At 46.1% G+C, this 12,169-nt stretch overlaps 1 protein-coding gene across 4 annotated transcripts; it reads right to left on the bottom strand.

Moving 5' to 3' along the window:
* Positions 1 to 355: 355 nt before the first annotated feature.
* Positions 356 to 10,527, bottom strand: SSTR5 (somatostatin receptor 5). 4 transcript variants are annotated; one of them, XM_061599445.1, is made up of 2 exons: positions 10,452 to 10,527; positions 356 to 3,223 (listed from the first exon to the last, which is right to left on the bottom strand). In XM_061599445.1, exon 2 carries the CDS (start codon positions 3,159 to 3,161, stop codon positions 2,049 to 2,051), a length of 1,113 nt encoding a protein of 370 aa, XP_061455429.1. In that variant the 5' UTR covers positions 3,162 to 3,223; positions 10,452 to 10,527; the 3' UTR covers positions 356 to 2,048. The 4 variants fall into 4 exon arrangements, with proteins under 4 accessions (XP_061455429.1, XP_061455427.1, XP_061455426.1 ...); XM_061599443.1 differs by lacking the exon at positions 10,452 to 10,527 and adding an exon at positions 10,077 to 10,266; XM_061599442.1 differs by lacking the exon at positions 10,452 to 10,527 and adding an exon at positions 8,514 to 8,718.
* Positions 10,528 to 12,169: the final 1,642 nt, after the last annotated feature.

Below are 12,169 nucleotides of genomic sequence, written 5' to 3'. Positions count from 1 at the left end.
TTGGAGACATCTCAAAGGCTGCAATCCTGCGCTCACCTGGAAGTAAATGAGCCCCACTGGGACTCATTTCTTTGTAGGCATATATTGGATTGCACTGGAGATCAATGAAAGTTTCAGTAACAAAACATGGAGTAACTAAACATTTTTTTCCTTGCACACCCCTATGACCTTATTGCCTGTTAGCCATTTTTCTCCCTTTGGGATAACAAACCTGAATATATCCCCTTGATTTCGTAGCATAGGTTTTCTGTGACTGAAAAAAGAGTGTGGGGGGAGGAAAATCTGGGACAGCTTTGCAAAAATGTCATCCAACTCCAATTTTAATATCTGAAAATAGGTTTTAAATTCTCATCCATACTTTGGACTTCAAACTGGTATGTGTACACACAACATCTTCCCAAGACGACACAATCATTGCCATATATATAAACATGATGAGATTTACATTCAATAAACAGTTTCACAGGGGACACAGAAAGCCCAGATCATTTCCCAGGCTGTGCAAGGCTTGATCCTCACAAACAGGGCGTAATAAGTAATGATTATGATAGGATAATGGGAGCACTGGTGGCTGGTGGTGCCATGTCAATGGAGTGGTGGAATCCGATTTGGGTTTTGGTCCAAACTTTTAAGGAGATGAAGTACTTTGGACAGCTCCTTGAAAGCAGAGTCCACTGCCCCACTGACTACCGCTGATATTGGTAGTGGTGGTAAGGAAACCACATAGTTGCTGCTGCTGCCTATCTCTTTCCTGCATCTCCCCCATAAAAAGGTGACACGTGGCATGCATCTCCATCACACTTGACATTTCTCCACCCTCCATGAGCAGCACTCAGGGAGGTGGAGTTCACACAGGGAAATGCTGAATGCGATGAAGATCACACCTCATATCTCCTTTTGCTAGATGTTACCAGGGAGACGTTGCACAGAGATGTGGGTCGGTGGCACAATGCATCCCCCATTACATCTCATTTGGACCCACCTTATATATTTATTCTTAAAGTACTTTAAAGGACACTGTTTGGAATGTTATATCCTGACCCTTAATTACAGCAGATCTAGTTCCTGACACTTCAAAAACTATATTCAGTGTCCGCACACACTCTCTTTGGGAGCAAGAGAAAAACACAAGTGCCATGAGGTTATGTGGTTCTTTTGTAAAAAAAAAAAAAATCACACTCTAAAGGAATACATTTTAGACATGTGCATTTAAAAATCCCTCTTAGTAATGAGTCAAGATTATATTAGGCCACATCTAGCTCTGCATTCTGGGCACAATCTACAAAAAAAAAAAAAAAAGGTTAAGCACCTCTGAGGACCAAGATGTTGAAGACAGAGCAACCAACGTGGTGCCTTCCAGATGCTGTTGGCCTCCAGCTCCCATAATCCTTGACCCTGGGGCAGATGGGAGTTGGAGGACAACAACATCTGGAAGGCGCCACATTGGATACTCCCACCTTATAGGATACAGGACTATCTGCACAACCTGGAGGGCACCAGATTGGCGAAGGCTGCAAACAGGGTATGACAGAACATTGGGAACTGGCATATGTATCCTCTGCCCATTGAAAATGGGAAAGACATATCCACCATGCTTGGTGGGAAGTGAGGAGATGGAGAGATCTAGGCCTTCCCCACCCTCCCATTCATCAGTGAGGCCTGTGACAATATTGTTCCCCACAGAACTGAATGGGAGCCACTAAGAATAAGGCTTCCTGCTATCTGCATGCCCCACCACCTTGATCTGCATATCCCCACCCCCAGTTCTGTTTCTTGGTCTTGCTTGCAAGATGGAATGTTGGGGGATGATAACATATCTGTGCAATGTCCTCTCTTTCGTTAGCCTTCGCTGAAGTTTTTCCATGGCACTGACAATGACTGAGTTGTAATGAGTCTTTAACCAGAAGGCAGAAAGTAAGCAAGTCTTTGTACACTGAAAACGGAGGATTTGGGGATGCCCCTTTTCATCGCTGGTCCACCTGCAGCATTTATCGCCTTAATGTGCTCCAATCAAGTTCCAGTTCTCTTGAAGACAACTGACTCTTTCTCTACAGCTTACTAGTCTGCATGTGCCCATTGGCCTCCACACTTCTCTGAAGCAGCGTCGCATCCTGCAGGCGGCTACTTTTCTCTTGCCGATGTTCGGTTGGGTCACCATCTTCTATGCCATTGCCTTTACGGAGGCACAGGACTTTCTGAAAGCTCTGCTTGAAGTTGTCGGAGAGAAATACATACAGTATGGGGTTGGCACAGCTGTTGGCATAAGACAGAACCACCACGAAGCAGAAGACCCCCACCAGGATGGGTTCCTCTGGCAAGATGAATATCAAGTTGACAATGTTGACAATGTAGAAGGGGAGCCAACAGAAGACAAAAACAACCACAATGATGACCACCATCCGGGTCACTTTCCTCTCTGACCGGCGGCGTCTTGTAGAACCCACACGGATTCCCGATGACTTGACTTTAATGATAATCAGCAAGTAGCAGAGGCAGATCACCAGCAGAGGCCCAAAGAATCCCAAGACAGAGGTGTAGATTATGAACACTGCTGACCAGATCTCAACTGGGTCAGGCCAGCTCATGTTGCAGGTGTCAAAATTTTCCTGGACATCGGCAAATATGATCATTGGGAGCACCACCAAGAAGGAGAAAGTCCAGACCGCCATGCTGATCAGTTTGGCTATCCTTGGGCGACGCCATTTGGTGGACTTGATAGGGTGGACCACGGCAAGGTATCGGTCCAGGCTCATGACAGTCAGGCAAAAGATGCTGGTGAATTGGTTGATGCCGTCAAAAGCCGTCACTAACCTACACAGGAAAGTTCCAAAGGGCCAGTAGGAGATGGCATTCTGGGTAGCCAGGAATGGCAATCCAAGCATGAAGAGGACATCAGCGATGGCCAAGTTTAAAATGTAAATGTTGGTAACTGTCTTCATCTTGGCGTAGCGCAGAACCACATAAATGACCAATGTGTTCCCGCTCAGCCCAATGGCACAAACCAGGAGGTAAATTATGGGAATGAAGACAGAGCGGATGTCAGTGGGGATGGAGACCCCCATTAAAGTCTTGTCACTTGTTGTGTTAGCCGAAAAAGATAAGTTATCATCCGGAGGAACAGCTTCTTTGCCAAAAGCGGTGGAAAAATGCAAAGGATCCATGCTCCTTGTCCCAATTTGGTTTCTAAGGATGATGAGGGCTAATGTCCTTCAACATCTTCTTCCTGGGGGACAGAGAAAAATGAATTAAAACACTCCTTTTTAAAAAAGATACTAATGACAGACCATATCTAGAAATCTCTCCTTTTAAAAATTGTATTATGCAGCTGCCTCATGTATTGCGCTGTCATGTGCCAAAATAATTTGCTACCCGGATTGGCAATTATTTATGAATTAAGCAGCTGCTTTGTTTTCACCCAGCAACCTTCTTCTACAAATAAAAATGAATTGGGAAACCATGAACAGAAGGGACTCGTCCCAATTGCCGTGGAAGTTTCTGGTTCACTCAGCCATGGGAAGAGAGGAAGCTGCCTTATACTGACTCAGACCAATGATCCATCTAGGGACATAAGGAGAGCTTTCTGGATCAGGCCAATGTGGCCCACCTAGTCCAGCGCCCTGTTCTCACAGTGGCCAACCAGATGCCCCAATGGAAAGCCCACAAGCAGGACCTGAGCACAATAGAACTCTCCCCTCCTCCAGTTTCCAGCAACTAGTATTTGGAAGCATACTGCCTTCAACTATGGAGGCAGGGCATAGCCATCATGGCTAGGAGCCATCGATAGCCTTAACCCCCAAACATTTGTCTAATCCTCTTGTAAAGCCATCCAAGTTGCTGGCCATCACTGCCTCTTGTGGTAGCAAATTCCACTTTCTCCATGCCATGCATAATTTTATACATGTCTATCACACACACCTTTACTTGCCTTTTTCTAAACTTCAAGCCCCCAAATGCTGCAACCTTTCCTCATAGGGGAGTTGCTCCATCCTCTTGATCATTTTGATTCCCCTTTTCCAACTCTACAATCTCCTTTTTGAGGTCAGGTGACCAGAACTGTACACAGTCCCAAAGGTGGCCATCCCATAGGTTTGTATCATGCCAATATCAATACTGTCTATATACTCTATACTGACTGGCAAGATTTTGGGCAGGGGTCTCTTCCAGATTGACCTGGAGATGCTGGGGACTGAACTGGGACCTTCTGCATGCAAAGCAGGTGCTCTGCCACTGAGCTATGGTCCTTCTCTGAGGAGACACTTGCAGAATGCTGCACTTCCAAAGAATTCAGAGGTGCTGAATGATGTTTTCAGAATCTTTGCATCTGTGGGTATTTTTATTTGTTTACTGCATTTAATTGATATTCTTCCCTCTTTAGTGATCCCATACTATAGCTAAGCAGCAAACACTGTAGCCATACACACAATACTATTATCACAAAATTAAACACATTACCATCATTAAAACACATCAACATTCCAAACAGCAGCTATTACTAGCTCAGGACCTGATCAGTTGCACTGTTTCCAAATGCTTGCAGAAAGAGATGAGTCTTCAGAGTGCAATGAAAACTAAGCCATGAATATATTAGGGGAAATAACATACAAAAATGCATTATATTAGGGGAATGTGCTTTGCAAAATTGTGTATCTTAGGCAAAATTGCATACACAGAGGTGTGTATTGGGAGAAATTTTTGATGAATTTTCATGAGGACTTTTAAAAAAAATATCACAACCTGATGTGGGAATATGGTGAACTAAATTTAAGATTGGAAAAATGAGAAAAACTGAGATGTACAGATTCACCCATCCCTACTCAGAATGCTGAATTCTGCCTCCACCAGCACATTGACCCTCCTCACTTTCCTGGGCTCCCATGGAATTGCAGAACCCTTTCGGTTGCTCTCATTGATGTTTTCACCCACCTGATCTTCACAGGCCCAGAACCAGCTACAACCACATCTTTAAAAAAATGATTGGCATTATGTGTTATTTTTACATGCATGATTTTGAGTTAGAAATTATTCTTCATGGGGTTGAATGCTCAAGCAAAAAGAAAAAGAAAAAAGAGGGGAGTATGGCATTTGACCTAGCTTATCTCCTGTCTACAGCCTTCTTAATCATAAGAAAATGAATGAAGTTGAAGCAGGCACCTCATTTGGCAATAAACAAAACATGCTGATAAGGTTTCATATTACAATCCCAACCCCTCCAAGGACAAAGCAGGAATGAAAAATACATTCTCCCTCTAGAAATGAAAAGGCAGTAAGAGATGTTTCTATCTGAAGTGTAATCCTGATTTCCTAGAGCCTTTAAGAGACAGAGAACAGGAGAGTGCACAACAGAGCCATCATTGCAACAGAGGAGAGCTATTGGGCTGCTTAAGAACCTTGGACAGCTCCTTGAAAGTTCAGACTAAAACCTGGAGCAGATTCCACTGCCCCACCGACATGGAGTCATAAAAAAAATTAAAGCCCATTAAAGCAGATTTGGGGCCCTCTGACTGCTGTTGGTCTGCAACTCCCAGCACCCTTGACCATTGACCAAGCTGGCTGGTGGCTGATGAGAGCTAGAGTCCAAAAAAAATCTGGAGGAGGGCCACAGGTTTTCCATCACTGATTTAAAGCATCAGAGAAAACAAAAAGATTTCCAAGTTTAAAAAACCAAGCAGAGAAACAATCCAACTCACCAGCTCAGAGAAAAGCCGTCAGGATTTGTGCTTGAGGTCTTATCTTCTGAGGAATGAAAGCAAGAGGATCTTCTTTGTTTCCCTGTGGAAGGACTTCTGTCTAACACAGTGGCGGCTGGTGCCCACTGGGACTGGCAGGGCAGAAAGCAGGGAGCCCAATGGTAGGTGGAGGCAGAGCCAATGACAGTCCTTCATTGGCCCCTGTCCTCCTCCCTGCTGAGTTCTACAATGACAGCACTAGGACTGAGAAGGAGGAAACTGACAGCCCTGGGCTGGTTGTAAGTAAGAAGGCAGGCAGGTGGGGGCTGGCGGAGGGCAGACTGAGGTTGATAGGCCGGTGCCCCACTTGTCTTAATGAACCAGCCACCAGAGAAGAAAGCCTTGGGGAGTATCCAGTGGTAGTCCTACTTAGAGCAGACCCACTTAAGTTAATGGACATGGCTAATTTCCATTCATTCATTTCAATGGGTAGGCCTTATTATTATTATTATTATTATTTTCTTATAATAAATAATAATAATAATAATAAAATTTAATTTGTTAGTCGCCTATCTGTCCAATTTTTGGACACTCTAGGCGACTTACAGCAGCAACAAAATACAATATACAATACAATAAATACACTACATAATACAATAAATGCAGCCACATTCATCAATTAAAACTAACATCAAAAACATCAGTTAAACATTACAAACTAATCTAGCTCGAAGTTCCTGTAGGCCTGCCTGAAGAGCCAGGTCTTTAACGCTCGTCGAAAACTCATCAGGCCCTTCCTCCCAGCAGGAGCCCAGGGCAGCAAACAACGCGCTAAAAACACTTTAAAACTTCATAAAAACAGATCTTAAAATACATTAAATCAAAACAGCGTTAAAAACATTTAAAAACTTTTAAAAGGGGTTAAAAACATATTAAGCAATTAGTTAAATACTAATTAGTTAAATAAGCTTTAGTTAAATACAACCCTTGCTATCATCTCCTCATCCCCAATCTCAGATTACTGTAGATCCTAGCAATCCTTTCCCATTTTAAAAAGCCTCTGTGATTTGTTTTTTTTAAAGAACCAGGCACCTAATATATTGAATAAATGCATACATTTCTCCTGCAAACAGCAGCTATAAAAATGCACTAAAAGCAGTTGGTTAGATCCACTTGGAAGGCAACAAAAAAAAACTTTATTACCAACTTCTGAATTTTGTATTTAAGCCAGCTCTGTTTATTTCTCCATTAGAAGGGAAACAACCTTGAGGTGTATAGGCAAGATCTCTTAATAGAAATTAGTTATCTCTTAATACTCTTCAGCCATCCTGTCATACTGAGTCACAAACTCTGGTGGATAAGGAAAGGATCTTCCAAGGCAAGCTTTGAGAAGTTGAACCTTGCACTAGTAGGTCTGAACACAGAGTGCTTATTCTGGATTACTTAACATGAAGTATGCGTGCCTGTTTCATCCCATGCAGAAAGGGGTCTTGTTCACACACTTCAGTGTAAGAAAAGGCACCCTAAATGCATTTTATTTAAAAACAAAAATGATGTTTCATGTTTGTCACTCAGTGACAGATGCACCAAGAGGGTGACTTGCAGGTATGAATGGGCTGATTACAAACCTGCAAACAAAATTTCACCTGCCATGCAACAAAATCAGTTCACACACTCCGTTGCAAGCTCTCAAGTGTACAGTGAAATTGCTTGTCGAGAAATCATGTCTGTTGCTTCGAAGGTGGCAGGGTCACGGGCTGCGGACCTGCATGTGTGGGAATGCTCCATCACAGGTCAGAGACCACAGGTGGCACCTTTGGATCATGACAAGCACAGGGCTCAATCAATGTGGCCCTTTCACACATTAAGCCGCCAGTTGCAGGAACCAAGTGGCGAGCATGCATGTGGGAATCAGCCTAACGCTCACTTTCTCCTACACTATTGTCATTTCTGTCTAAGGGGAACTGCACAGATCTAATGTGTAGTTTGGTCTTGTGTGACAAACACACACAGAGAGAACTATTTTGGCAAACTGTGGGAAGCTACCATTTGTAATGTCCTGCAGTGAACGCTGCTGCTGCTGCTGCTGCTATAATAATAAATGTGGGCATTGTCGCAAGTGACAAACACACACAACAGTGGCTCCCACATAAGAAATATGACCCCTTTGCATTAAGCAGCTTTGAATTGTTGAAACGCCTTGGGATCGTCCTAAGCATAGACTCACTTTACACACTCCAGAAGGGAGTCCATGTTTGTCTGCTCTACAACCAAAACCAGCAAAAGAGTCCGGATTACTTGCATCCAGTGCTAGGGATGGAACGACCGGTCAGTTTTGCTTCGCTCCCTTTCCCATTTTCCCGACCTTAAATTCATGTCCCCAGCCATTCCTGCAGCCATTTGCATTTTTTTTATCCTCATGAAAATTCTTCAGCATTTCAGTTTCTCCTGATAAACACATTTTTTGTATACAGTTTAACATACAAACATCTGCAAGCAATGTCTCCTAAGAGAATGCATTTGGTACACTACTCTCACGAATATATTCAGTTTTATGCACGATTTCCTCTAATATAGGCATTTTTGCAAACCTTGTTTGCCTGGAGAACTGCATCCCCAAATTCATATACGTGACAACTGTGAAAAGTAGGCAATCTTGAGCGAGAAGGACCTGTGGTCTGGTTCCGTAGAAGGCTGCTCCCTAGACCTTTCCGTGGGGCTCTAGTCCTCAAAAGGGTGTCCTACAATTTTGTTTGCTAGCCTTTAAGACGCCAGAACCAGCCACTTGGCTCTCCCCATTCCCCCCAACCATATGCCAGTCATGCAACCCTGCCTTTGTTGATTTACCTGGGTCGGCATGATCCCCCCATACACTTTCTCCAATATCAAGGATCTTCCTCAGACTGATGGTTCCAGGGATCGCCCCTCTCCAAGCGAACCCTCCAGCCTTGCTCAGGATCCAGGTCGAGCCACCCACTTGCGGCGCCCTCCGGCCGGATTTTCCTGCTTAAGGTAGCCCCAGGCAGCTGCGGGCTGCTTTGCTTTGGGACCGGCGCCGGGTCCTTGTGAGCCGTCTGAAAGTCCTCCAAAGCCGGCAGACTCCTGGCGCTCGAAAGCCAGAGTCCCTCGGTCCCCGCCCCCCCAGTCCAGAACCAAAATAAACGCCCAGCGCCGAGACTCTCCAAATAGGACTGGGAGAGTGAGCCGGTGGCAATTCTAGGATGCGACCAATGGGTGTCGGTGCCCCCTACAGACCATGCACCAGCCTTGCAGGAGGATCGGGAAAGAGCGATCCAGAAGGGTGCTTAAAACACACACACACACACACACACACACACACACACACACACACACATGAAAGTTTTGGGGAGGGAGATCTAGGGAGGGGGACGTGTCATAGAATCATAGAATAGTAGAGTTGGAAGGGGCCTGTAAGGCCATCAAGCCCAACCCCCTGCTCAATGCACGAATCCAAATCAAAGCATTCCCGACAGATGGCTGTCCAGCTGCCTCCAGCTGCCACACTGTGTCTTAGCATCAGCTTGCGCACCCAAGCACTAAAAAGCCAGCTCAGCATTGCCTGCACGGACTGGCACCGGCTCTCCAGGGTTTCCGGCAGGGAATTTCCCCAGCCCTTCTTGGAGATGCCATTGAGGACCGAAGCGCAAGGCAGACGCTTTGCTGCTGAGCCTTTAAGGATGTAGGAAGCCGCCTCACGCCCAGTCAGCATCTAGCTGGTCCCTCTAGCTCAGTATTGTCTGCGCTGACTGGCAGCGGCCGTCCAGGGTTTTTCAGGCAGGGGACACTCCCAAACTTACCTGGAAATGCCGGGGATTGACAGTGGGACCTTCTACACGCCAAGCAGGTGCTCTGCCACTGAGCTGAGGCCCTAGTCGTGTTAAGGACTGCATCAGTCAGAGCGCGGGGCCCTTGGAAGCGGAATAGGAGCGAAAGGCAGCCGCCGGCCGCGAAGAAGTTACAGTCGGAATTCATTGGGAGGAGAAGTATCCAGAACGCAGAAGGCCAGCTGTCGGGTTACAGCAAGCCCCTGGTTCCCCGCAGGGACAGGGGGAGACGGGGAAGTAAGCGAATCGGGTCGAACAGCGGGGGGGGGGGAGAGGCGAGTCTATTTCTTCTCCTCCCCTTCCTCACTCCCCCCTCCCCATATTTAAACCAATCATAGCATTAAAACGTTAACGAGGACTGGTTCCAGGGCAGTCATAACAGAGCTGTCCAAAGTTACGAACACAACACTTGGAGAACAAATGGAGGAGGGGGGACACAGAAGCAGAAAAGCGTCCCCCTCCCCCTGCTTCCCTCGCAGGAGTCCGTGTTCATTCCCTCCCTTTTCATTCAGTCTCTTCGCTTCAAGGTTGCCTGGAATGTCCCCTTCAAGCCGCGAAGCCTTACCTGCCTGGTCAGTTTCAAGTCCCTGCTAGTCGATTTCAGCCATGCCATTAGCTCGCCACGGCTAGCTCCCGAGAAGCCTGTGGCTGGGCGCGTGAAGGAATGGAGCCCGGATCGTGTGTGAGAGACAGAGAGGGGGGAATTGGGGGCCCCTCGCCTCGGTTGCCTTGCTCTACAATCCTAGCCGCTTAAAAAAATTCCCCGACAGGGACTGCCTGGGTCACGGATTCATAAGCTTTGCTAAATAAATAAATTAAATTAAATGACTCCGATTTCGGGGTGCGCTTGTGCGGAATAACCCTCCCCCCCACACACAACACCCCCCCTGCAAATGCTTTCTCCCCCACTTTGCTTGGCCGCTGAACGTAACCAACCCACCTCCTTCCTCTTAGTCCGTGGGAAAGAAACTAACTATAGAGACCCGCTTATCCTGCTTCCCGTCTGATCTTTGGCGCCGCTAGGGAGTGGGGGGGGAGAGGGGGGGGAGAAGGAGAGCACCCCCCCCCCGAAGCTCGGTTCGTGAAACAGCAGGTGGCGGGCGTCGCTCGCGTGTCTGCCTAAAGCGCAAGTGGTGCTGGGTCGGGAAAGGACAGATAGCAAGAGGCTTCCAAAAATAACACGAGAGAAAGAGAGGAAGCCGTCACCCTGGGCAAGTGTGCGTGTGTGACATCATGCGAGTATTTTTCTCTGGTGTTGCTGGGGGGGGGAGAAGGTGTCCCCTTGTATTTGCTATTTGTCGAACGTCACCGAAATATAACTTGGCGGCCTGATGCTTGCCAGTGAGCCAACTTCGATTCTTGCAAGCATGTGTAAGCTTTAAAGTTACACAAGTCTTTTTGCTGGGCAATCTCTCCCCCTCCCGCCGCCCCCCTCAAAAAACTACTGAAATTACCAGAATGTTGGCTTGTAGAGCAGGGTGGATTGTAGCGCTGCGCTGTTTATTTTATTAACTGCATGTGTTGTTGTAGGGATGTGCTTTTGTGTGAATGGGTTTATATTATAAGGTGCTTTTACTTCTGTTTGTGTTTTAAATGTGTTGTAAGTCGCTTGGAGACCTTGTGTGTAAGGAGTGACTAACACATTTTAATAATAATAATAATAATAATAATAATAATATGCAGTTCAGATACAATGCTGCTCTAATGTTTTACTTCTATGGTTCTAGATAGCTGTTGTTACTTAGGAAGGGTGCTGTCATTTCTGCCTCCCCTTCCATGTTTCTGTAAAATGGGTACACTCACATGGTTGGTAAACTCCCACATGAAATATTATTCTTGGCATCCTCTGATTCTGTATAAACTGCCTCACCAGCTGTTTTTTTTAAAGTCATAAAGCAGGATTAAAGTTGTACATAGGAACATTGGAAGATTTGCCAGAGGCAAACATGAGATCCAAACAGTAGTGTAGTGGCAAATTCACAAATGCAGGATCCTTTCATGATAGTCACAGCCATGCCATGCTCCATCTTTTTTTTACTGCTGGGTTGAGAATGAGATCCTTCTGAATGCCTTCTCCCACAACAACAGACAGACCTACGAGCCAATAAACATGAAAAGGGAGAGTGTTAGCTACTGAAAAGAGTCTTCTCCATGGCTGACTCACCTCCTTTCACTCTAATCAGCAGGGAAGGACAAGGAAGCATGTTAGAGGACTCTTCTCAGTGGCCAACATGCTCTCCTTTCGTGCTGATTGGCTCACAGGATGCTGGAGACATAGAGACTCTGTCCCAAAAAGGTAAGGGGTCTAAGACCCCTGAGACCCCGGCTGACTACATCTGTGGGTTCAAAAGAATGTGTGCCAAGCGTGAGCACAGGACTACACACCAGTTGCAGCTGGTGCCCCCTGAGCTGGTAGGGTGGAAGGCAGGAAGCCCAAAGGGACAGTGGAGATTTAATTTGAGGTGGTAGGTTAATTAAAGACTGGCTACTTGTGTCTACTGTTTGGCTTCACTGTGACACACCTGGAACATTGTTACCAGGTCACCCTTTCCTCTGCCCTGCTGAGATGAATCATTCTTTCCAATCTCCTTGAATTCTGAGTGGCTTCTTATCAAGGAAGTTCAAGGGACCTCCACGTACCACAGCAGGTGACGTTTC

The sequence above is a fragment of the Rhineura floridana genome, chromosome 17 (assembly GCF_030035675.1).
Source record: "Rhineura floridana isolate rRhiFlo1 chromosome 17, rRhiFlo1.hap2, whole genome shotgun sequence".
Taxonomy (NCBI): Eukaryota; Metazoa; Chordata; class Lepidosauria; order Squamata; family Rhineuridae; genus Rhineura; species Rhineura floridana.
The sequence above is the reverse complement of the archived record's forward strand: the minus strand, read 5'-3'. Positions and strand labels throughout refer to the sequence as shown.

What these genes read in the sequence shown, in the direction of transcription:
- SSTR5 (XM_061599445.1), bottom strand. Translation starts at nt 3,161, where the DNA reads ATGGATCCTTTGCATTTTTCCACCGCTTTTGGCAAAGAAGCTGTTCCT.